Source organism: Channa argus, chromosome 7 (genome assembly GCF_033026475.1).
Source record: "Channa argus isolate prfri chromosome 7, Channa argus male v1.0, whole genome shotgun sequence".
NCBI lineage: Eukaryota > Metazoa > Chordata > Actinopteri > Anabantiformes > Channidae > Channa > Channa argus.
Window position 1 is genome coordinate 1,604,384 of NC_090203.1, and position 27,184 is coordinate 1,631,567.

Below are 27,184 nucleotides of genomic sequence, written 5' to 3' on the forward strand. Positions count from 1 at the left end.
CCCAAATCCTGAGCCTCAGTGCCATCGCATTTCCCTCGTTCCCGTACAGTTCACCCACTTTCCAGAGCCGCCGCAGCTTAAAGCAAAACACTATTTTCCATTCCTCCGAAGCCTGATTTAACTGGCGAGGCTGCAGACCTGACCACCTGAGCGCAGATTTCCTTAAGCAGCCCTGAACTTTGGACGCAGCACCTGTGAAGCAGGGCAGCGAACGCGGCACAATCAGAGGATTTAGCTGCAACGGCTGCTTCTGCCAACATGGACTGAATATTTAAAGAGTGTTTATTATTTCACTTCAGACCAAACTAATAAATATGGATGTTCCAGGCAAAGCCAATCGCAGTTTCAAAGAGCGATAGAATTCAAAAGAAAGAAGCAAACACACGCTCTTACTGCAAATGTGATGTCATATTGTGATGCTGTGATTTTGCTCCATTCAGACAAACATGACAGGTTTCCCTGTTTGTACTGAAGGTACTAATGGTGTGTTTAACCTGTTCATACACATCTGTAGGAAGCACGATTCGGTTCATTCTTCGAGCTCTGAAAGAGGCGGAAATGTCAGCGTATTGAAGAAACCTAATCACCGTCGCACTGCTCCTGCTTCTCTGCATGGAATTCTACTCGTTTGACGTCCAGCGCATTTGGGAAAAACGTCCCAGAGCCTGTTAGCTGCACAACACACGGGAGGCTGAGCTCATGTTGACCGTTTTAAAATGTCTTTAAAAGCTGAAGGCAACAGAAAGTGCAGATGCTACATTGAGCTGTAACATCAGCTGCAGAGGAGGCGTTCTACACACCTGGCTAACACACACACACACACACACACACACACACACACACACACACACACACACACACACACACACAGAGGCAGGGCCCTTTAGAGTGAATTAACCAGCTGAGCTTATAGAGCATCAGAGGCCTTTGGGGACACTGGTAGCTCAGCAGCACTTCACTGTTTGTCTCAACCATCTGGACACTGAGAGGAGATGATAATGGATTTCTGTACGTGTGTGTGTGTGTGTGTGTGTGTGTGTGTGTGTGTGTGTGTGTGTGTGTGTGTGTGTGTGTGAGAGAGAGAGAATTATTGTGAAAAGATGTGTAAGGAAACAGAAATCAGTGCTCAGTTGACGGGTTTCTCCACTTAGATCCCTGCACAGCGTGTGTGTGTGTGTGTGTGTCTGTAACACACTCGACTAATCTCAAACTGATCACCGAGGTTCTGAGTGCGACTCTTGATCTGCAGTTTTCCCCGAGTTTTCATCACGTGGAGCCTCAGCGACGCCGCTGGAAACGAGGCAAGCGGCGCTCTGCGTTTAGCTCCTCGCATGAATAATGAACACATAAGCAGAATAAACAGCAAATGAAACAGTTGCATCACAGCGTCGGATTCGCTCAGCGGCAGCACTTTCTCTTATTTTAAAAACTAGGGAGTTGTCAACGGAAAGCAGCACATTCAACAGCAAAAGGGCGAATGTGTGTTTATGTGAATTTAGAGTGAGGGTCAGGAGAAGAGGGGCTGTGGAAACACTGTCCTGGCCCCCGCGTCCCTGCTGTGACTTCACAACAGTTAATGTTTAGACACTAATGCTCATGTCCCCGAAGGAAGACGTGTCAGTAGAAGTAGTTCTTCTTCCAAACATTTGCAGAAACAGCTAAAGAAAAGTCACTGCATCGATCATGTGCCACTGTTTTTGACTGTGCAGATGCATCTGTACCTGAGTGTGTGTTACTGAACATGACCTACCTCTGCCACGCCACTGAGGCCAGTGTCGCTTTCGGAGGCTCGCACCTGCAGACTGTGCAGGTTGTGTCCGCTCTCGTAGTCGACGGCCCTGGTGAGGCTGAGCGCCCCGCTCTCCTGGTTGATGCTGAACAGGTTCCCAGGATTCACCAGCAGCATGTAGGACAGACTCTTCTTCTGGAAGGAGACGGCCTGAACCGCGGAAACACTGCACACGGAGGCTTAGAGTTAGGGAGTAAAAATGTAAAAAAACCTGCACGTCACACATCAGATGTCCCTCAAAAACAGGCTATTCTCCACCTGCTGAGCAGGTATTTTTTGCTCCGAAAAAAAAATGCAGCTTCACTCTGGTTTTGTAGTGCAGATGTAAATACACCTCTGACCTGTTTAAGGATTAATGCTGTGTTCACATTATATCAGATACATGATGGGAAAGACTCCTGTGAATAGTGTGTGTGAACACGTGTGTTTTTGCATAACTGTTATTCAGGACCAACATTTAAGATGATATACTCTAGATCCATTAAGTAGATGAAGCCTCTAAATGGTGAGGACGACCTGAGCATGATCTGATCTGCGTCCTGGCATCTCACCGATACCATGGAAACGTGCACGCTCTGAGCGTCTCAGAGGTTTTGTCCTGAAGAGTAAACACGAGCAGAGGCCAGCAGGAAGCCGCCCCACATCTCTGTTTGCCAACAGAGTCTGCAGCCTTTCTGGATTATTCTACACTCACAAACCATCACAGCCTGATTAATCGATTTGGGTGAAATGGACACACACCAGGACACATGTGAAGACACAAAAGAGGGACGTAATGAAGCAGAGACACAAAAACACACACAGACACACACTGTGGCACAGGACACTGGGATATTATACAATGTGCTTTGCACCAGCAGCCCTGAGGGATTCTCACACACACACACACACACACACACACACACAGCCCCTTCATGTTTATCCAGACCTTGCTTTTAATAAATATTTGAATTTGCCACACTTTCAAATTCTCAGCCTCAGGCCGCCACACTCATACATCTGGGGCCTCTTCATCCATCCTTCTCATCTCCTCATCCCTCCATCCTTGCCCCCCCCCCCCCTCTCCTCCTCGTCCTCCTTCTCCCCTCTTCCCTCCACGTCTCCTCCCTTCTTCTTTTGTCTCACTCTACAGGGCTCATCTTTTCATGCATCACATGACATGCTAAGGGCTGACACACACACGCACAGACACACACACACACAGATGACATTTCCACACTCTGTTCTGGAATGTAGGTGATGCTTCTGTAGATATTAAAGAAAACGGCAAACACACAATTGTGTTTATAGACACAGAGACAAGTGAAAATCTCTGATACTAACAACAGCAAACATAATACTACAAACACTACTGTGTACATTGTTAACATTATTAATAATGTTAATTTTTTAAATTGCTATCAAGCATTAGTCCAAACTGAAGTCAACCTGGAAGAAATCCTCGTCAATGGGCAGTGGGCTACTGTGGATGTCAGGCCAGAGAGGAGCTTCTTCCCAGGATGCATTGCCACAGAAGACTTAAGGTGTGATGCTGACGAATGTGTGGCCTCCACGTTTAATCCCGGCTGATGTGAAACGCACCCTAATAAATAGTGCAGGTTCTGTGCACTAGAGTAATGTGCACATCTTTGGAAACCTTGATTTCAAAGTCGGTCTTTAACAAGGATGAAAATGCTGAGTAATTCCAATACACCGCAACTCTTTACCCAGCAAATATTGGTCTAATTACCTTGAATAACAGGCTTTGATTTGCTGCTAAGCTACCAAATGTTTATAATGGTTCTTTCAATAAATCATCACTAAAAGAGATTGATTTAACCTGCAGGAGGATCTGGAGGCTGCTGCTACCGAGGAAATACATTTGTTCATACTGGAGCTTCTTCCAGTGTCAGACAGCTGAGAATTACAACTGTCACAGATGATGAGCGAGAAATGCAAAACTGTCAGTGAAGATGATTCTGAGCGACTGTGTGGCTGATGGACACGATGGACAAATGTGGCTTCTAAAGGAAACTTTCAGAACAGGACAAGTCAAAATGTGGTTCCATAATCCTGGCGGTCTGGAAAAAGTGATAGAGGATCATAACACTGCTGCTGCAACTTGTTGCGTGTTGCTGTGGGCGTGGCAATGCTCACTGTAGCCAGAAGCGTGCACGTTGAGCAGGTAAACGAACAACCCATGACTTCCATCAATAATTTAGTGATTATTTGCCAATTTGGGACCAATAACACCTGTCAATCTGTACAATCAGCTCTAAAATTAAGCAGGAAAATTCAGAATTTATGAAATTTTAGAAAGATGAATTATACAGTTTGTAGCTCTGCAGGGTTTAATCTGAGTAAAATCAAACTTTCTTTAGTACCTTTAGTGTCCTGCTGCATCACATGAAACCATATGGATGCATGACTGCTGCATTAACATCTACAAATGTGTGTGGGTCATAAATGGCAAATAAGATTTACACGTTACACAAAACCTCCTGCACACAGACGGATTTCCACAGCTGTCCGCACACATTTGGACATATCATAGCTCCACTAGCCTCCTCACATCACAAGCTGTCAGCTGCAGTGACTCACGGTTGGCCGACGGGTGTGTTCTCCGGTACGTTCAGGCTGTAGGTGGAGTTGGTGAACTGCGGTGGCCGGTAACCGGCCAGGACGGCCACTGTGGCTGGCAAACTTTTACGCCCGCGTGCGTCGATCGCCTGCACCCGCAGCAGGTACTCCTTACTGGGGGTCAGGGGTCGTCCCGTGGTCCTGATCTCCCCGGAGCGACGGTTCACCTCAAAGCCCTCCTCCCCACCTGCACCGTCAGAGAGCAAAGAAGAACAAAATCGACTCCTGTCAAACACTCGCGATACAGTTAGAAAATATCTTCTGTGCTGTTAGTGCGACCATCACTGTCAGTGTGTTCACTCCTGTGCAAAAAGCACAGAACCAACAAATGTGCCAGATGTTCTCCTGTAGGAAAGCAAGTAGAATCTGTACAACAGGAAGAAACCTTTGCACTAAGTGGGTTAACACAATACTTTCTGCTACTTCTCTCTTTTTTGGCTGAGCTCATTAGGGTTCACTACAGCAGCTCGTCTGGTTGCACATTGATTAGGCACAAAATTAAAAAAATAAGAAAAACAGAAGTTCTTGATGTTAAATTTTGAAATTACTGACAAAAACTCAAACTGGATGTAATGATTGAGAATATTTTCATTGAGAATATATCATTAACCACAGTTGTCTGGGACCACACACCAAATAAGGAAAATAAGGGCTGCAGGATGGAAGCGTGGGGGAGGAGGTGGTTTTCTTAAACCCTGTCCCCCTTTTAAGTAAAGAGAAAAAAGGAGGCAAGAGCGATATAGAAATATGTAGATGGACATAGGAAAGCAGACTTTAAAATGCCCAGGAAGAGGAAAGAATAGATGAATGAACACAGAAGAAGAGGGAGCAGAAAGACAGAGGACAGTATGGAAGCAGCTAAAGAGCTAAGGAGGGATAATGTCCAAGGAGGGAGAAGAAGGAATAGGGACGAGGAGCTGAGAGATGGAGCGGAGGATGAGAGTAGAATGGAAAAGAAGAAGACAGAGTCCCCAGCTGTTGACCAGAGGGTTGTAAACCAGCAGCTGCATCCAACGTGTCAATCATCTCCTCCTGCTTCGTCTCTTTATGAAGACATTGTTTTTATGTGACATGAGAGTTAATGTTGACTCTGCAGGTGGGAGTTTCACCTGCACAAACTGTTACATACGTTGAGTTTTTTTTTTCAGGTCCTCTGGTTTGGCAGCGTTGTGTCTCTACAGTCCAAAATGAAAGTCTGTGCTCACTAACACACGTTACCTGAATTCTGATGTCTGTTTGTTAAACCCCTCTGACTTAAACCAGCTCTTTAAACAAACAACTTGTTCAGTTCGAAAACAGTTAGGAAGTTGTGCAAAACGTAAATTAAAACAGAGTGAAATGATTTGTAAATCTCATCAACACATATTTTATTCACAATGGCAACACAACAGTTAAATGAAAAGCTCTGACATATAAGCATTCGAGTGACAGGGTGCAGAATAAAGTTAACTAACAGGTTTAGAAGCAACACTCAGATCTTCGCCGGCTCACACAGCCTCACCAGCTGGACCAGGCGGTTTGGGCTCCAGTGTTTTACCCGACACGAAGTTCCAGCCGGGGGGGGGGGGGGTCAGGGCACGGACCACCATCCTTACAGCTGATGGGAAGCTACTCTACCAACTGCTGTGCCCTCACATCCCAATGGGATTAATCTATGTTAACTGTTTCAACGTGATTTCTCTGGGATTAATTACTCAAAATGAACGTGTTATTATTTAAAAAACAATTTATTCTAAATTTGTCTGAATGTATTTTCATGCACAGACATTTCAGCACTGTCCTGCTGCTCCAACACCAACACACACAAATGAAGAGAAATCACATTAATGGCATTAATTGACTTCACACACTGCAGGAATTTATTTCCATATTGGCATGATATTAAAAACCATTTTTAATGTAAATTATTGGATTATTCGTTGGTACACATGTTGTCACATTGCGCCAAAGGGAAGTCAGAGGCTCTTATAATGAAAGCATTAGAAATTAGCTCTCAAAATATCCCTCCTATTCATCCCTCCTCCCTCCTTCTCCTCTGAAAAAATATAAAAAAAATTAAAAATCCACAGCCACCGGCACCCGTCCGCCCACCCTCCCACTCACTGCCTCTCCAGAGACTTTGCTATTATTCCTGAATCTGGGAGCTTTCTTTGCCCCAGGGAGCGATTAACAGTGCAGCTCCAGACGTTTATGCGCGTTTTTCTATCCCTCTCCAATTTGACAGTAATTGAAATTCAACAAGTCGAATTTTATTTATAAGTCGCTGCTTTGTACAAAGCCGGTTTGACACCGAGAGCCTGGTGGAGCAGCAGCGGACCTCATTACAGATAAACACAGGAGATCTGGGAGGTGAGGAGACCAGTTGCTGGAGATATGACTGCGATGACAGCACGGTTTAGTTGGGTTGGGTGAGAACATTTGAGATGTACTGTAAGTATCAGTGGTGCTGGATCCTGTGTGTTATTGCATTGAGAAGTTGATTTAACAAAATGAAACCAGCATCATTTTGTAAAAACACAACAAAGCTCATTTTAACCTTAAAACAAAGTGGATTCAGAGATAATAAAAGGACAAAAAAGTAACCTACTCACCATCAAGTAGGATGAACTGAGCCTGTCCCTGCATCCCGTCCCGTGGCCGTGCCGACAGTCGGTACACTACGGAGTCAGGTGCGGCATCAGGACCCACGGCGCTCAGGTAAGGCACCGGAAACATCATCCACTGCAGGTCGGCCTGACTGGCCATGCTCAGAGTCAGTCTGCACAGGTACCACTCCTCACCTGGATGACGAACAAGAGAGAAGATGTTGGTTTTCTTTGGTTATGCATTGACGCCCGATTCTAAAAGAGGAAAACTTGATTCAAATGAGGCTGGAGCTTTCTCAGGGTCCAACGTGAATCATCTCCATCTCCTTTGCAATAACAACACTGTGGTCTGTGGAAAATAATCTAAATACACAGGATCATGACGGGTTAATGGAAAATGTATATACAGCACAATAATCAGCCCATGGTTTTTGGATGAGGACCCCTACAGGAAAAACCCCACCCAGCGTCTCAGAAAGACTGGGCGTCGGCCTGAAGGTCACTGCAGAGTGGCAGTAAAACCAGTGCATCTCGTTTCAAAGTTACTTCAGCGGCTCCCGCTCATGTATCCAACATCTAACAAGATGCTATGGCTGAAGTGTTAGCAAACAGTTTCCCACATCCACCGACACAGAGCATCAACATCACACCACACCGGATAAAAGTGTCCAGCCTTCACTGCTTATGGCTCTGGTTTGTTAAACCCAAACAAGAATCACCTTTTCCATGTTATATAATAGAAAAGGAAACTTGAGGGAAGAAGTTACCATGGTAACTGTAAGCCCGGATAAGTTGAGTTTACTTAATTAGTTACTTAAATGAATAATTAATTGCTTAATTTACTTAGTCTCTCAGTTTTCACACTGTTTCCAACACTGCATGCTGGGAAGTTAAAAGTTGAAAAAACATTTTTTCAACTTTGACATTTTGTGCAACATCTGTCCTGTTTTCTCATCTTTCATCTCCACCTTGCTGCTGTAAGAGGGAGAAGGAGAGAGAGAAGAGTGCAGCTCCTCCTAAATAAAACAACCCAACTTTGAGAGGATCACACAGCAACATCCACAAAGGAGGAGCTCCCCTTCGCCCAGTCTCACACACACACACACACACACACACACACACACACACACACACACACACACACACGTTTGTCTGCATCTACGAGTCAACTCTCTTGATCCTGCTTTGTGCTTGTTTTCGTGTCGTCTGGTTCTGAGGAGGGATTTGTCTGGTTTGAAGGTGCTCTGGCATTTGCTGTTGTTTTGGCTCCTGTGTCGTTTGACGCCAGCGAAGGAGACAACAACCCGAACAAGAGCGAGGGAACTTCACTTCAGAGACATCAAAGAAGACGGGAGAGGGATGAGAAGGAGATGGAGGAGGTGTCTTTTTATATAGTCTCTGAAGGTCTGTCAACAAATGGAGAACAGGCAGGAATATGGAGACGGCGACGAGACGGTGAGGAGGACTGGAAGGGAGTCTTTAAAAGCCTCCAAGAAGGAAACCAGCTCCAGTCAAATCTGAATACACCGACATGACACGTTGCAAGGATTTCGTTCTCTCTGATGTCTTTAGTGAATACATGTCCACCAGAACTGCCTGAGAATAGTTCGGTTTCAATGATAGCTGCTGTAATTTGGTTACTTTTCACTGTTTCGATATGCAAGACGTAATGAAATGTTGGCTTGAAAAAAGTGGTGGCCTGCTGCGCAACAACTGAATCAAACCAAATCTGCAAAGCAACATGGGAGCTGTAGTTCTAAACGCTCAAAGACGGACAATAAATCTCTGAACTCTTCTCTGTCCGATTCCCAAGTTCTGATGTTTCCTGGGTTGGAAATAGCCCGACAGACCGAGGAAACACACCCACAATTAGCACAGAAGCAGTGCATCTACAAGTGACACAAAGAAAGAGGCGGAGGAGGCGATGAAGAAGAAGAATGTTCCAGGTCGGTGCTCGTCTGTCTTCTTCTGTGTCACTGGTCTTCAGTCAGCTCATAATATCCCGAATAATCGCGTCTATTTCTGTCCGTTGTTTTACATATGCTGTGCTGTGGGCTGTGTATGAAAGGGAAATGAAATCTGTCCCATTATCATGATAAACATCAACACGGGCGCCGACGGTCAGGACGCGTCAAAGCAGACAGAGAGGACAAGAAGTCAACAGGAAGACAGCTCCACTCCGTGTCTCCTTCACTCCTTCATTGCTCCTGAGTGATGAAATAATATGATTTCATTCATTGTGCGCCAGTGAGGGCTGTGTGACTGATGCTGCTCCTTTAACTTACAGGACAAATGCTGCTATTGACCTGAATATGAAGACATGACATTGAGGTTACTCAATGTCAATAATTCCCAGGTAAAACCACTTTTACCTTGATAATTACACGTCTGAACAGTAAGTATCTGTGATCAGATTGACTGCGACATATTTAGGTTCCTCGAAACTTTATGTTTGGGAAAAGTTTGCTGTTCTCATGCCTCTTCAATAATCCTGGATATATCTTCTACACCAGTACATTGTTGGTGTACAAATACAGTAATATTAGTACTGTATGGGACTGTGATGTGCGCATGCATCAAGTGCTGTGAGTGTAAACCGAGAGCCACTTACACACCACATATTGTCATCACGTCATCCCGCGGGACAAGAGACGAGCAATTGCCTTACGAGTGACGGACTTACGTGGCAGAGACACTTTCAATCGTTACATCTGTAATTACGTCACCGGTCTAAGACCTAAAGCAGACGTCCGAAGGTTTTTTTATTTTATTTTTATTTTTTTTATTTTGTCCACATGCAAACTGCATTTTAGGCCACTCATACTTTGGAAAAGTACTTCCAGGCTCAACACGTTCAGTCGTGTACCCCATCTGGTGCCTGACGACAGCAGAGATGAGCTCCTGCAACCGTGCTTTGGATAATAGATGGATGTTTTGAGTGTTGCTGTAAAGACAGGGACATAGTGGAAATTGTCTGTGTTGCTATAGACTGTAGATGCTATTCAACGACACTCCCACCACACACCAACTTGTGTGATGGTGGTGGAGGAGCCCTGTTTTAAAAAAATGCTGATGCGAACATGGAGTAGGCCTGTTGAAGGTGTGCAGCCCAAACAATTGTGTTCACATGGACACAGGTCAACTGGACGCCTGTTTCACAACCCGATTTCAGCTTCACTGACAGCAGTCAAACGAGGCGCTGAGCTCGGGCCAGAACTCACTGAACGCGTGCATGCATGCATACAAAAATGCAGGGGGACGACTGGCTCAGGGCCTGCAGTCGGCCTGGAGCGAGGAAGAGGAGCGGAACGAGATGAAGGGCAGAAAACCTGAGCCCTGAACAGTCTATTTTTTCGCAACGAGGGGACGGATACGTTTGTCCTCTCAAGCTTGACGTCGGCTTTTTGGGTCCTTCAACATCTCACTCTGGGACAAAATGATGTTAAAACATTTAAATAAGTTGCTGTCTCATTTCTTTTGTCAATTTTTATTTGATGAGGTGAACAAAAGTCCTCAGCTCTCCATCCATGACTTATTGTATCATGCTGCAGCCTCCCTTGTGTTCATGCAGTCACTTCCTGTCATTAGTTGGATTCAATTTCACTACTGATGAACTACGCTGCAGCTCTCGTGTCCATATTAATGTGTCTCTCAGCTTGGAGTTATTTTACCTTTTGACCTGTTAAGCTGTGTGTGAATGCAGTTATAAGGTGAAGGGGAGACGAATCTGAAACTGAACCATTGATCCTACTGGAGTGAACTGAACTGAAGCTCAGCACCTTCAGTACAAACTTGATGTGAACCAACTAACACTTTTATCTTTCATTTATAGCAGCTGACAACACTTTCTAATTGCAGTTGATGGTTAAAACAGCCCACACAGTTCATCAGAGGCTGTGGAACAGTTAATGTAGTCAGTCAGTAATAAATGATCCGTCTGCATGTTCACGTTCTCATGTTTAGTCTGCAGCTGCTGCTACAAAAACTCTTATTTTATGATACGTGGAAGATCGTTATGAGGAGAGAGTTTATGTTCGGCGAACTGTCGTCTCTTCTCTCATCAGCATCGTGGTCCCTGAAGAACTGCTGTCACATTGCTGAACGTTGGTTTTTATGCCACATGTGTATTTGTAACGATGGCATTTTCTTCTACAGTTCTGCATAAAAAAAAAACTGGTTTTCCATATAAATTATACAGTCATGTTCAAACGTCTCTCTTTTAATTCTGGTATTTTTGGTAAAAACATTTTTTTTCTAAGGCAAATACAGCTTCAAACAAACAGCGACATGACTTATTCCACCATGCAGCTATTCATGTTACAAAACGGGGGGTGGGCTGCTCGTTTTGCAGCTACAGGACCTGGACGCCTCACGGACATTGAGCTGACAATGGACTCCCCTATGTACCAGAGCATTCTAGAGACAAATGTGAGGACATCTGTCCAAAAACGAATAATTGACCAAAATTTGGTGCAAAGGCGACGAGTGATCTTACATCAGAACAGCTGAAAAAGAAAAGAATCAAGGTTCCCGAGTGACCCAGTCAGAATCCAGACGTCCACGACAACGTGAGAGACTGAAAGTCAAACAGGAAATGATTAGGTCAGGTTGTTGCTGCTAAAGGTGGATCTACATGCTCCTGACTCATGGTGGGACTTCGTAGGCCCCACGTCTTTTCCCCGTCTTTCTGGCTTCATTTTTTATGAACTAAATAATGGAACAGTTGTTGCTCGTTTGAGGTTGTGTTTCCCTGATAATACGACCTGCTACATTCAGATGATTACTATTGTTTTCAATTTAACTTTCAGTAAATTTTTTTATTTTTTATTTTTTTGTGGCAATGACCTGACTTCTGCGTAGAGATCAATGAGTCTCATGAAGCCACAGTATCATCTGTCTGCTGTGTTGCCCTAAACAGGAAGTGTTGAGACTGACACATGCTTTAAAAAACTGCATCCAAGTCCACCCTAAGCCCCCACTTACTCATTTAAATGTCAATGCAGAGCGTGTCCCAGCTTGTTATGCAAACCGGGGCTAAAAAGAGACGGGGAATTGTGCTTTGTTGACACCCAACTCTATTCTACTGTCTGTTAATTTAAATTCATTTATTTGTTTCAGGAGAAGATTTGATTGTCTGACAGGATCAGGATCAGAACGGGGGCGTCAGGGAGGGGGAGGGGGAGGGGGGATGATAGAATCAAGAGGATGCAGACACAATGAGAGGAGCTATTTTCACTCTTTTCCTGAGTGTCTGAGTTGAATGGTGGGTGATGTTTTCAGTGTAGAACAGTGTCGTGGCAGGAAACCAGCGAAAGGGGAAAAGGTGGGATTAAATTAAACTCTGGTCGTCACAGGTTGTCACACAGCCAATCAAAAACGGTGATTAAAGTGCAAGTCGTGTTTAACGCTTTCAACAATTGAAAAGCAGGCAACAGGAAAAGATGAGAAGAAACATGCAAGAAAATGTCAGACACAACGAAGACGAAACAATCAGCTCTCAGGGTAACAGACGACGTTAAGGTTGTTTGTGCGGCTGCAAGAAAGGTTTGTGTGTAAAAAGTAAAAGTGTGTAAAAAAAACAGAGGCTCAGAGAAGAGAACGAGGCTCAGTACAGTAGTGACGTCTCTGTCTGTGATCACTGAGATCACTGGTCAGTCGTGTTGGCATGTCCCCGACTCAGGGTAGAACATAACCACCATCATCATCATCATCATCATCATCATCAGTGAGCCTGCTCCTAAATACACACAAACACACCTATGGTCCATACTGGCTGTAACACCACCTGTTTAGGTACATTGGGGAAAAGAATGGAGGCAGATCTGACAAACCAGTAAATAACTGAGTAAAAATTGTTGTATCAACCCTTTACACACCTTCCAGGTGACAAATGACTGGTTGATCTCCTTTAACCCTGGTGTGTGTGTGTGTCAAGTGAGTTCAGACACAGCTGTGTCGGCACTGGAGGAAGATCAGAGGGACCTGTGTTAGTTGAACTCTACATGACTCACACACACACACACACACACACACACACACACACACACACACACACACACACACACGTACCAGTGAGCACTTGGCTGCCACAGCGCAGGTGTTTGTGTGTTTGTGTGATTGACAGCGTGGGCTGTGTCTCCATGGTGACTCCAGGGTGCAGGTGCTCTCGTGGGACGATTTGCTGAGGAGACATGTTAAGTCTCTGTGACATGTGAAAGCACTCCGGCTTTGTGCCACTGTGTGTGTGTGTGTGTGTGTGTGTGTGTGTGTGTGTGTGTGTGTGTGTGTGTGTGTGTTGGATACTGAATATGTGAGTAGTTAGGTTCAGGGAAAGTAAAGTAACTGCTTGGTTAAGCTTAGCGCACGTCACTGACACGATTATCATCACAAACACAGTTTGTGAATCTGGTCATTTTTAAAAATAGATGCTGGTTTCTTGTATCACCAATATATCGTATATTGTTCCAGTGCACATATTGCGACATCGACTATATAACTGTGTGACCTTGCGTTTGCATACGAGCCATTGTTGTGGACGTCTCACACAAGTCTACGGACAGAACAGGTGTGGATGACCAAGAAGCTCACACTTTCAAAAAGTCTGAAGCTGTCAATTCCAAAAAATGAGCTTCCCCTGTCATTTGCAAACAGGTCAAACGTGAATGAATTGCAGGTTGTCTCAAAAATCTGCCCCAACAAACACAAACACCCCCAATAAAAGGAGGAGAATACGGCAGATGGTAGGACAACGGTAACAAACTCATTGGATGGTTCTTGAGTCGAGCCTTCTGGTTCCTGCACACGTGAATGGTGGTAAATAAGATGACAACATATGGTTTGATGATAAAAGGAGTAGGTCTGTGGGGTTTTACACCACCACCATCTATTTGTTTATAAAAATGCTTTTTGGGCAGGATGCATCAATTCATACATAGTAACACAGTTTGGCCAATGAGGCGCTTGCATTTTACTTTAGTCTCTAGAAGACACACAGTACTGTGGTCAAACCTGCAGCTGATCACGTCTGTCCCTACGTAGAATCAGGAAGAAAAAAAAAACGTGAAAACATGGGAGCCGTAAGGAGAAATAAGTGATATATGAGCGACTAGTTATGAGCGGAGGAGAAAGAAACTTCAGTCTGGGCTCTCGTTATGCAGTTGAGTCGAAGTGAAAGTGGAAATATCATCGGACAAATACTCCTCTGTTTGTGAACCTGGCTCTCCATCTGGTCCCTGGGAGCCAGCGGACAGAGGCCTGATGCATCCTAATTAACCACCTTATAGACTGGCCTACTTTACCTCTGCGTGCACACACACACACACACACACACAGAAGCTAAAGTCCTGCAGGCACACTCTTAATTAAGTCCCATTTTTCATTGCTGATGAAGAGAGAGAGAGAGAGAGAGAGATGAAAGAGAGTGGGAAAAAAACGATGGAGGGAGGTGAGAGAGGAGTGTAAAGTGATGATAACAAGGCAGATAATGATGAGAATAATAAGTGACCGGAAAATGAAAAATCGATACATAAATCTGCCTGTTTGAAGGAAAACACCACACACACAAAGTGATGCAGCCGCAGACAAGAGTCTGACTGATCTGAATGATTTGATGTAAATAGATTTTACATTCAGTCATTAGGCTGATGTGTTTATCCGACACACACACACACACACACGGAGGAGTCTGGACACTGACCCACCGACCCTGCAGCTAACGAACCACCCGCTCCATCTCCTGAGTCACAGAATATGGATTTGTAGGAATTCTCCCACATCCATTGACACTATTTTGGTAGACATGACAAGACCAAACCAGACCCAACTTAATTTAAAAACAGGCAGTGCCGGACCATATCAGACCAGACTAATCCAAGTCAGAATCCATCGGACCTGTTCAGTCCACTATTTCTCTTTTTTACTTCACTGTAAACAGTCAACTGTGCAAGATGCTCAGGCAAAAGAAACATGACAAACAACTTCCAGGACTGTCTTTCAGGAATTGGAGGCTGAGGGTTTGTGTGCTCTCTTCCTGACCACGGCCATGTTTAAGTCCTGGTGGAGACGTCAAGACCTCTGGTCTCTCAGGAATCAACAGCAACATGAACATTCAATTAGGGTCCGATTCTGAAAGATGGAGGCAGGATGAAGAGTGGGAGAGAGAAAACATGGAAAAAGGGTTCGGACTTTGTGTCGTGATTCTGAAGCCTTGCCACTGGAAAACAGACCCAGCTAATCTAACAGAGGAGGATCGTAGCAAGTCCTCAAACTGGGGACACACCCCTAAGACTAATCTAGACCAGAAACAACAGGACGTGCTGATCCATGTGCTGCTGGTTGCACTGAGTCAGCAGCAGACAGATGGAGGTGACGTGGTCACACGGCATAATGTGTCAGAGATGATCCAGTACGTTCAGGATCACTTCCTTGTTCACTGCCATCACTGAACATCTGTATAATCCCTGGTCATAACAAACACGAAAGAAAAATCACGTCATCATAAGCAACATATTTGAATTTATTTAGGAAACGAGGGTTTTTTGAAGGAATTTTCCAAATAATTAAAGCCAACTATGACCTTTAGAACCAGAGGTTTCTGTTCATCCTCAACCCAGTGGAAACTGCACAGATGTGAGAACACAAACCTACTTTTTGTGAGAAGTTTACACTGATCAGCCACGACATGAAAACCACTGACAGGTGATAAATAAAACTGATTATATCACAACTGTGGCTCCTGTTAATACTGATGAAGTATGAAAATGTTGCTATTAAAAACCTGAATATTTTTACCAGGCTTGGGAACGGCACCGGGCAGCTGGGCATGAGGATGGGCCGTCGGGGGTTCAGGGTCCTGCCCAGGGACACTTCGTCATGTGGTTGGAAAGAGCAGGAGCCTCCGACCTTCTGGTTTACAGGCGGCCAACTCTTCCAACTGAACCACTGCCCACTCCCCCTTAATTAAATTCCTGATTTTTTTTCAGTGAGAATGGGTTAATACTAAGTGCAGCTGGTGTAAAGAGACGAACTGGTTTTTAAATTTGCATCATATGAGACTTTAGAGCAACATGAATTAAATATGTGTCCACACAGCAAACTGATGACAGCGTTGCATCAGCCATTACTGTTCAGTTCCCAGAGAAAACTAAGAGCGGCTTCGCTCTCGTTGGCAGCAGGGGTCCTGGTTTCCCACGAAGGGCCCCCGGTGCTGCATTCAGGAACCTCGGCAGCCCTCGAGTTGTTCAATCCATACAGACAAACCGCAGATCCACAGGCCTGATTTCAATCGACAACACTGCCGAGAGGATCAATGTCACAGAAGGAGCAGGAGGAGCGGCAGTATATCAAGGGAAGGAGAAAAATTGAGCCAGAAAAGAGAAAAAGCACAAACGGGGAAAAAAAGACCATTAGCCATAATCATTCTACGGTGAGTATCGGAAAACTCAGTTGCCTGAATTTCTCTGTCTGATCTCCTCTCCTGTGATTGGCCAGCTGGGAAACGGCATCATGGGAAGTAGGGCAACTGGACGGGTCGAACAGGATTTACAGATAACTTATAGCATTTTGTTTTAATCTGCTTGGAGGAGCAGGAGGATGGAGCTCAGCTGTAGCAAGGAGAGAGTTTCTGCAACCAGGAGGACTGTATTTAATGTGTGTGTGTGTGTGTGTGTGTGTGTGAGTGTGTGTGTGTGTGTGTGGGTTCTGCAAGAGTTACACCAGAAGATGAAAAGACCACAAGAAAGAAGGGAAACGTGAATGGACTAAAAACTCCACTCAAAACAAAAGTGTAAAGCTTTTAAAATCACACACAACAGGAAAAAGAAAAAGAGAAAATGGAAAATGAAAAATGTGAGGAAAATAATCCCAGTCCAGATCAGACCAGCTCTAATGCAAATGTTTATGCACAGAGTCTCAATGCAATGTTGTTTTTTTGAACTGTCCTGTAATATATGACAGAAGCATGCAGAGTAGTTTCTGGCTTCTTTGTTCACTGCGGTCAGTTTAAATATGTCCTCACACACTGTATATGTGCATCATGTAGGATTCAGACCCTCAAAGGTTTGTCAGGAAGAGGTTGGAGTAGTCGCCTGGGTCAAGAAAACACGGGATGCAGATTTAGTCCACAGAGAAACAACTGCTATTGTATCGATCGCGCTGCTCTGTCCCGAAATGTTGGGAGGATTTAAAGGGAGCGAATGGGCGTATTGATGTTTCTAACACTGATAGAAACACTGTCTCCTGCAGCTTAACTTTAATCACGTTGTGCCTCCTGACTCATTGAAATCCAGTGAAGTTTCTCCTGTTTTGTCCTTCGTACGGTTTATATGTGGAAAAGAGAGGACGCACACAGCTACAGATGTTTTCAAAAAGGAACCACTGGGAAAGTTTTGAGAGGCTGCTCAGGATTGCTGGGAGTTTCAGGGGGGGAGGCGATGAGGTTCCGGGAGCCCAGAGAGATTCCCACTGCTGTAGCCTTATACTGCACTTTACAGCAGTGCAGAGGGCGGCGGTTAGAAGCCTTCAGTGACCTTGTGGGCGTGTCTGTGACAGGGGGTCGTCACGGCGGCCGAGGAAGAAGAGGAAAGAAAGGATCCAGTGTGATGTGAGAAACGGCGGCTGTCGTCTGAATTATGAATATCCGATGACGTTTGTCAGCCATTAAAAAATAAAGCTGTGAAAGTTTAATGCGGCGCTTCGTTGATTATTGATGCAGAGGCTCCGACAACTGTGGGAGAGAGTGTGTGTGTGTGTGTGTCTGTGTGTGTGTGTTTCTGTGTGCGCACTTCACGTGGACAGTATGAGTGTGTGTTTTATTGAGCTTTGTCTATTGGTTTTTTTAAAACCCATGTTCAATGACAGCAGCTGGCCAGAGCAGGTTAGTGGCACCACATGAGAGGGCAGCTGTGGGAGTGGGCTTGTGTATTTCTTTGTGTTTAAGTGCTTTGTGTATGTGTGTTACAGCTCGAGCTGTGACGATCCCTCAGAAGTGTGTGTGTGTGTGATGTTTTAGCTTTCAACTTTAAATAGGATTCGTCTGTGTAAATCTGTTATCTCCCACCATCGTATAGTGACAGAGAGCAATCAACAAAGGCAGAAAGCAGCACCGAGTTAAATGAGTGTGTTATGTTTGCTCTGTTGTCGTTTTCCAAATTTGATCCATCTGATATGTGACTGTAACTAATTTTAAAAGCTTAATTTCCAGCGTACATCTCAGTAAAATGCAGATATAAATGCAGTGTTGTAATATTCTCGAGCTACGTTCAACGCTCACTTTACTTCAACCTGCTCAATTCACATGTAGAAACATAAGTCAGTGAAAAGTGTGATGCAAAAAGATGTTAAAGATTAAGATGTAAAACATCAGACACAAAACTGGCCACGTTCTGCAGGGGCCCAGATTTTTACCTCGAGCGCTGCAGAGGTGCTGATGCAGCACTATTAACACGATGAGCTTCACATACGAAGGGGACGGGCTTAGGACACCAGGGAGACTGGGACTGTTGATTTGTAGTCCTCAGCAGACTCGGCTGCCTGAAACTACAGCCACACTGTACTGAAGATTGGGGAAGTGTGAACGGGCGGCCGCATCTTTATTTGGTCTTTTTGTGCACTGACTTTGTTAAAGTAGAACTAGCAATGATCGGATTAAACGGTACAGGTGGTCATAATGTTATGGCTGATCGGCATTTAGTGAGAAGTGAGTGCTTCAAAGCCAAAGGAAACAGGAACATTTCATAGAAACATTCTCCATCTTACTGTGGAAAGGTGCTAATGAAGTCAGAGAGAATTTCAACTCTTTCTGCTTGATTGGGAAGTTTCACACCTTCTTTTTTATTATTAGAAGGATTTTATAACGACTGCCACCTGAAGGGCCGTGCAGAGCAGGAAGAGGGAGGTCTGGGTGGAGCAGAGTGGATTTACTTTGAGTCCTATGCTAGAACTGTCTTAAGATGTCTGTCATTGTATTTTTTAACTCTCACACCACCAGCTCTGCAATCACGAGTCGTCCAATGATGTAAACGCTAACAGTGGGAAACATGAGCCTCTTTTCAATCTCTACTTTTCCCTGTGTATGATGCAAACACATCTCAGACCGCGGATCACTAGAGCGGCAAGAAAATAATGTGCAGTACTTCATCTTCCAGCTTCATCTTCTGATCAGGATCAAGGCCAAAGCAGCGGAAACCAGACTTGTTTCCACTCGTACATTTTTCTTACTTTAAATATCGTTTAATTCAACACCCCATTGGTTGGGAGGCTGAGCCACATGTAACAAGGTCTCCCACCCACTGACACAGAATGCAAACACAAACCCCGTGGAGGGAGAAAACTCACACACACACACACACACACTTTTAGCGCATCTACAGTGTGGCTGTGTACGTTCACATGTGCGAGTACATGAGTATAAGTGCAGACACACAGAGATCCACAACAGAGACTGAATAGATTTAAGCTACTTTGATCCTGTGATAATCTTTAATGCGCGCACACACACACACACACACACTTCCCTGCAGATCTGGTGACTCAGCCTGGTGATCAAAGGCTCAGATTTGCTCCATTGTGTGGAGAAACACCCAGCTTGAACACAGAATGAACACACTCGTCCAACACAACAACAACGCACACAAACACGCACACACACATCCAATTTGGTCCAATTTTCCAGAGCCACTACTTTGGCTAATTCGCACATAGGAGGGCTGCAGAAATCCGCTCGACCAAAGCACTTTGTCACGGTGGTTGCAGACGCCCGGCGGTGGGGCTCCCAAGCTCTCTGCAGCCCTCAGATCATTATAAAACCATTGTAGGCGACAGTGAAGTTCACTGCTAACCTAGTTGAAGCTGTTGCGAAGTTTAAGAGTGTTAAAATGTGAGGCAGGAAAAAAAAATTAGGAAAATGGGAGAATGTGGCCTGGATGAAGTGTTTCCTCCAGGAGACTGTGATAGAACAGTCACAAATAAGTACTCGTCCTCCAAAAGTGAATTTTATTCTCTCTGGGACAGCGAGCTTCGCGTTGACCCCGGCTGAACCTTCGCACCATTAGTCAAACACCATTCATGCTGTTTTTCTACTTCATCAGATAAAATAGTTTAGGTTTTACTACCAGCATCTGTCTCTGAATTAGTTAGAAAATTATTTCTTGTTTAGCAATATGATCATTACGTTTGAGTTTGTGTTGACGTGATTAACACTCGAAAAAGATCAACGGCTTTTGGCTCGTCGATTTAGTGGACGTGCGTGTTCTGCACAATTAATGACATGTGTTTTTACACCGGATGCCCTTCCGGTGGCAACACTCCGATTTTTCTCCAAGGTCACCAAGGTCGCGCTTGGTGGCAGGGTCAGGCCCCACCTGGTGGGGTGGGATTCGAACTGTTTTTAAAAGTCTTTTTCTATCTGAGGATGCTGAGTTATTTTCTAATTACTACTTCACTGTAAAGCTCAATACAAACTTCTCTAAGGTGACAAATAAACTACATCTCATCTTTTCTTAAACAACCTTTGTCTATTTAGGGGATATGGTAAAGATCAAAGTTGAGGGTTTCTGCCACGAGTTAAGGGAAATAGTGATTGTTAAGGGCCTGTAGTTATCAGGATGCTGAAAGTAAAGTTAAGGGATTTTGCAGAGTTAAGATGTAAAAGTCTGTGTTAAGGATATTTCCAGGTTGAGTCAAGGGAGACGGTGCATCTTGGGTTAATTGTGTTGAAGTGTGCTGGTTGATGAGTCTTCTAGAGTGGACGGCCTGTTTGACTAATGATAGCAGCTGTCGAGGCACAGCAGCCTGCAGCGGGCTCACACACACACACACACACACACACACACACACACACACACACACACACACACACACAGCAGTGTGTCCCAGGAGGAAATAAACTCGGTTCTCTCTTCAGTCTCACCACAGCCTCTGTCATCTTCAATCTGCCTCCCATCCCGTCTCCATGACGACGCATCACTTCTTCCCTAAAACCGTTACAGTGACCCACACAGCATCAGCATCATCGTCCTCTCCCTCTGAGACACGTTTCAGCAGAGGTCAGCGGGCAGCCAGAGGGAAGACCAACATGTCACCAAGGTGTAATCTGTGGTGCTCAAACTGTGGTTCGGGGACTCCTGAAGGTCTTTCTCAGGCTCCTGAACACCAGAGGCCCCTTCAGTCTGCACAATCACAGCTTTGAAGTGAATAAATGAAAGTTTCCACATTTCCACAGTTTGCATTTGCTTCCTCAAATATGGGAGTTCACAAAGTATTAAGCTAAAAAAACCATCTGATTTACTAAGTCAAACATAAATCAACATATAGAATTGAGTTAGAAGATTAGCAGCCTGCATCTGAAACACAACTTTATTTCCCACCATAAAACAGCTCATGTGTGGTCCTTGTTTGCCCAACCTCAATAATAGTTGTTATTTATTAATGTTTATCCAGATCTTTACTCAGCTGTATTTATTCTTTGACCAGACTCAGAATTGATTTATGCTGGATTCTCTTCCTGATGCAACCCCTTCCCATTTTTTATCAGGCTTGGGACACTCAGAAATGCTGGTGTAACTTCATTGCCTGGGGTTGGGCAGCTTGGGGGGTTCAGTGTCTCGCCCAGGGACAATTCAACATGTGGCCATGAAGATACTACGGTCCACAGGCGGAGACAGGACCAACTGAGCCAATGCTGTCCATTTTGTCTTTTAAATACAAGTGGTTGTCATATTTAGTTGTCTTCATAACGACTCAAACATCTCACGGCCTGAACACTTGTATCGAAAGCTAAAATCAAACTTTACTTAAATCAACCACATGCACAAATAATTCACCAAGTCCAAATTACAACTTAGAGCTACAGTGAGCAACTTAAGCTGGTTCTACTGTGCTCAGTCCAGTCGTCCCCTTCACTTATACACTGCACCACGCTCTGCACGGTCCTTCAGATAGTCGTGGTTATCGCATTAGAATAACTGAGACTGTTGCCGTCAGATTTTCATTGCTCAAATATTGATACTGGTCTCATAAATCAGTTACTGGTCAGGCTGCGTTCAGCACAACTGTCCGACATGTTTGACTTCACAGACTCTGACACGTTTCATGCACTTCTTCTTCACACTGAACAACTGAAGTGAAAACCTTGAAAAAGCCCAAAGTTGAAGTGATGAGGTTTTTCCACTTGACGAACAGTGTTCTCATTATGTCTGACTTGATCTTTCTCCATGTTCCTGTTGGACTCCAACAGCAGAGTGAGGGTGACTCACATCAAAGAGACAGTCAAGGAAATGTTAACGCCTGACTCATCTCCACTGATGGCACACATCAGGGTGTGTGTGTGTGTGTGTGTTCACTCTTGTTCTCCTGCCCTGCTGCTCTCATATCTACTCACACTCACACAGAAACTTGGGACAAACACACAGGGAGCTGCAAACACTCAAGCGTTGGATTTGGATTGAAGTTTTTAATTCTCTCAGAAGAGAAGAAGAAAAATCAAGGGTCAGTTAGCGGGTGTTAGTCCTTCCTGCTGCTCCTTTCCCCAGCATCCTCTAAAAGACTAAGAAGTCGACTGATGAGAGACATCATTTCTGTGAAATCATCAATGTAAAACTGGGAGATAGAAAACTGGCAGACCACTCAACTCTGATCTTAGTTGGGATGTTTTTTGTAGTAACCCGGCTTTTGCTAATTAACAATTACACCATCAGCCAGTAGCCAGACACGTCAAACACCGGAGAGAAAGTTCATCATCAAGAGATTCAAAACACTGTAAATGAGGCCGTCAGGTAGCTTCTACACATTTGTGGTTGTTTTATTTTAATAGTTTTGATTTTTTTATTTATTTTTTGGTCTTTGAGAAAAACAGGGACTATAAAGTCAGAGGGACATGAAGGTAAAAGAACTTAAAAATAACGCTGTGTTTAGGTAAAGCTGTGGTAACTGTAGGCCTGACTCTGCTGTGATGTCATCAGTCACCGATACTGGGCCTATTAAACATTTGAAAAAATCTTTGTGACAATGACAGGGACTATGGCAGAGTGTGAGTCTCAAGATAAGAATCTTTACACAGCAAACACTTAACGGTTGTATCTACTGACCAGGACCAACTAGGTCTGACCAGTCGTCCTGACATGAGGAGTCAACTTTCTTACTTTAGTCAGTGGTGTTTCTGTATTTTAAGTGAACTCTTGTGCTGCATAATATCACATGATCCAGACCTACTAAGCCCACTAGAATGTGGAGCAGGTACCTACGTTACTGTTCATATGGTTCTGATAAGAACAAATAATGGCCACTGAATGGAGTCAACATCTGAAGCAGGTAACTGGGGAAGAAATGGCTTTTACAGCATCTAAAAATGTCATCTCACCTGAGAATTAGAATTTCCATTGAGAAGTACTGTATTTGTTACATGATCTTTAGGGGAGTTGATCAATTCTTTCAATGTATTAACTCGTAATGATGCTTTTTTTTTTATTAGTTATTGTTCTATTGAAACCTTTTATTAAAATGGCGGGTGGGCGGGTTTCAGTCGCTCCCGTTTAATTAAATAACAGAGCAGAAAAGGAGGTGCAGCTGCAGAAGAGCCGAAAGATGGTGGATGAGCGATGACGAAGACAGAAAACCACCGGGGAGGAGGACGAGTGCAGAAAGAGAGCAGCGGAGCAGGATAGTGGGAGCGATAAAGAGACAGACAGAGCCCCGAGGACGAGACTCTGATGACAGACGACAGACTCGTTCATAATGAAGCCTGAAGGTCCTGAGGAGAGTCAAATCCCACAGAAGACAGGACGTCTGTCAGCGAGACGCAGGTGGAATCACCTGGTGTGACTCACAGATCTATAGTCAGATGGGGACACTTTGAAGCGAGAAGGCGTGAGTGAAACTTAACACATTCAGTCTGGACTCTGAAGAAGAGGAGGGAAGGCGATGAAGAGGAGAACCTTCAGATTTCTGGGCACACACATTTCTGCCGACCAGACTCCGCTGAAGACGGCTCATCCTGCACATGCTGCCTGTCCTCAGAAGGAACAAATTGGACAAGAAGCTGCTGCTGAGCCTTCCATCGTCCTCTGTGGACAGCGTGTTAACATATCGTCGGGGAGTGTGGTCTGCAGGCTCCACAGTAGAGGACAGAGAGACTGTGCAGAGGGTTATTAACAGCGACCAAAAACCATCAGCTGCCTTCACTGGACCACATATCCAAGTCCTCACCTTCACATCCCGTCCATTACCAGGTTTCAAGTCCATCATTGCAAAAGTCCATTTTTAAGCTCCCAGTATTTCTATATTCATGTGCCTTATTAAATGTAAATGTTTTAGAGTGTTGTCGTCGGGCAGAGTACCTACAATTTTGTTGTGTCGCCCTTTTGTGCAATGACATTAAAGTGTATTCTGTTCTAAGACGGACAAAAAGATGAAAAGGGAAAAAAAAGGACGGGAAGAGACAGAGAGAGTGAGACAGTGACAAAGAAACTAAAATGTGACACTTTAATTGTGATGGTTGTTAGGTTTGTGGAGTCAGGTGTTTATTTCTGTGGTTAAGCTTAGTGTGTGCGTGTGTGTGTGTGTGTGTGTGTGTGTGAGTGTGTGTGTGATGCAAGCCTGCCGGGTTCTGCTGTAATCAAGACCGGATGGACATCAGGGCGAAAAGTTGCAGCAATACTAGAGGCTGTGATGTAAAACACACACACACACAGTTTTTCTTTGTTCTGCTTCATTATTTTCTAAATCTTTTACTCTTCATTCTTTCACCACACTGTTTCTTTTTACTTCACCTCCTAAAATGAAAAAAAAACAAAACAAACACCATCACATTTCCACACACACACACACAAAACATAACCACTGATGTAAGCAACATAACTGCAGCAGCTTTATTTTTTATTAAGTCAGTCAGTGAAATAGAATCCAGGGTGGCAGATTGATCCAGATTACAATGTCTGGAGTTTCTGTTTCTTCTGATTAACCTGGAGAATAATTGGCCTAAAGAATCAGTGAAGTCAGAAACCGTGGACGTTCTTGTGACATTAAAATGCTGATTCAGCTCCAACACTGATGCGTGGAAGGTTCTTCCAGGGTTTGTCAGAACTAAATGAGCTGCTTGAGCTAAGAGGGTGTTTTCTGAAACCTGTTGTATGATTGCGTTTAAAGTCTGGCAGCACTCAAACAGTGACTCTCGTGTTCTGACGTAGTTCTCAGCGTTTGGAGCTGCTCAAACGACATGTGACCGGTGCCACAGTGTGTTGGACTGTTTCTGACACAGACATGGACGGACATGTTGCTTTTATGGCTGCGTGGGAACAAAACCACAAACTCCAACTGTGAACAAATCCTTTTGTTGCCTGTAAACGTACCCACACACAGAAATGATGGCATCATCTCACTGATTCTTCGTCTTTCACCCCCCTCTTCCTCATTTCATCACACCCAGTTCCATTTCCCCCCTGTCTTCTGCTCCTGTTGTCTCCTCTCTTTTGCTCTTTCTTCGTTGCTTCCATTCTCCTCCTCTTTCTTTGGTTTTGTTGGCCACTTGTCTTCTCCGTCTGCTCCTCTGCCCTTCAGCTCCTCCTGGTCTTGCTCCCCGTGTTGCCGTCTCACTTCTTCCTGTCAGTGTCGACACTGCAGCCTCCTCCTCCTCGTCAGCTTCCTACTTGTCTATGTCACCACAGTCTCCATCTTCTCTGCTCGTTCCTCCTTTTTTTAACACTGCTGTTTTTTTTCTATCTTCTTCTTTTACTTTATGTCCATCGTCTTTGTTTGTTGAAGATCTACGCCCTCCACTTTCCCCTCCTCCATCTGTGACCATGCTGACTTCATTTGCCCTCCATCTTTTCTCTCCTTTTCTCTCGTGTCCCTCATTTGCTATTATAGCCTCTTTTTAATAAATTCTAAATTCCTTTTACAGGTAGATACATTTTTGGATTCTTGTCTGACAATATCTGGAGGAAAATCAAACCTAAGCTTCAGGACTTAAAGGTGATTTCAGATGATAGGATGGGAGGGGATGATTTTCTGCTCTGGATCACAGTGGGGGAGACTAATCAAAGCTGATTGGAAACAAAGTCTTAAATTTGAAACATGAAGCCTTTAAATATAATCCTCCTCCAATCTGTGTTTTTTATATTTAAACTCCCAGCATCCTTTGTTTCTCATTAATTTGCTCTTCACTTGTTTCTCTCTTCCTTGTGCTAATTACGCTGCCGGAGCCTTTGATCTGTCCGTTAACCCTCCGTTATCTGAACAATTAGTCGGCAGGCATTCAGGTGAGGATTGATCCGTGGCTGCCCGGCACCTACAAGGCTTTTAATGGATTTAATTAAACTGCCAGGGAAATGTGTGTGTGTGTAGGAGTGTTTGTTAACACCCAAAGGGGGTCAGAACAAAGTGAAACAGGCTCGAGTGCAGGGTTGTCAGGGAAACGCAATTAAAATGTGAATATACATGTGGCGCTTTGTTAAATGAGAGACAGAGGTTTCATGTATCATTTCATGTAAACCAACCGTGCTGCCAGTGGTTCTGGCTTAAGTTTCCCTCAGTGCTGCAAAATGGCTCCTAACGTTTGCTCAAAGGCAGAAACGACATAAACAGGGAAACTGGGACATAATGCACATTATACATCAGTGAGTCAGTCATTGATGAATAATGTGCACTGATGCAGAGCTGAAGATTCTTACGTTTTTAAGTCAGACACTTTTACTATTCTGTTAATTCAGGTCTTGAAGAGATTCCTGCAAAAGCTGCTTCATATAAAGTAAGAAGAGCCAAAATCCAGTCAAACCCTTCTGCACATATGTATTGAAGCGTTAATCACAAGACAAACAGGAAAGACATTAAATGGATATTTTTCAAATCCTTTTTTTTGTTTTATTGCTGGTTTCCCTCTGATGTCACTCAGACAAGTGAGAGTTATTTAAACTAATACGACTGACTGACATCGTAACAAACTAATCCCAGTGAATACTATGCAACATCTAATCATCTGCTCCACAAGTCTGACCTACACTCTGAACTGTCCCTGAACGCCTCACCAGAGCTTGTACATCCCCTTAAGGCTGAAATGTTTTAAATATTTTTTGTAGCACTTTGAGATTTGTTTGTAAATGAAAAGTATTATTGTTATTATTATACTTGAGGATAGAAAAAGGAAAAGAATCAGGATCCACCACTATAGAAAGATTGTTGGGAAAACGGCCCAATGTGTCTT

General features: G+C 44.2%; 1 protein-coding gene across 1 annotated transcript in view; it reads right to left on the bottom strand.

Moving 5' to 3' along the window:
* si:dkey-22o22.2 (neural-cadherin) overlaps positions 1–27,184 on the bottom strand; it is a 101,402-nt gene that overhangs the window by 51,993 nt on the left and 22,225 nt on the right. Inside the window, exons 2-4 of the mRNA XM_067511715.1 lie at positions 7,000–7,188; positions 4,370–4,595; positions 1,751–1,955 (exon numbers count right to left, since the gene is read on the bottom strand). Of these exons, the coding sequence (XP_067367816.1) occupies positions 1,751–1,955; positions 4,370–4,595; positions 7,000–7,188 (620 nt within the window). The remainder of the gene's footprint in view (positions 1–1,750; positions 1,956–4,369; positions 4,596–6,999; positions 7,189–27,184) is intronic.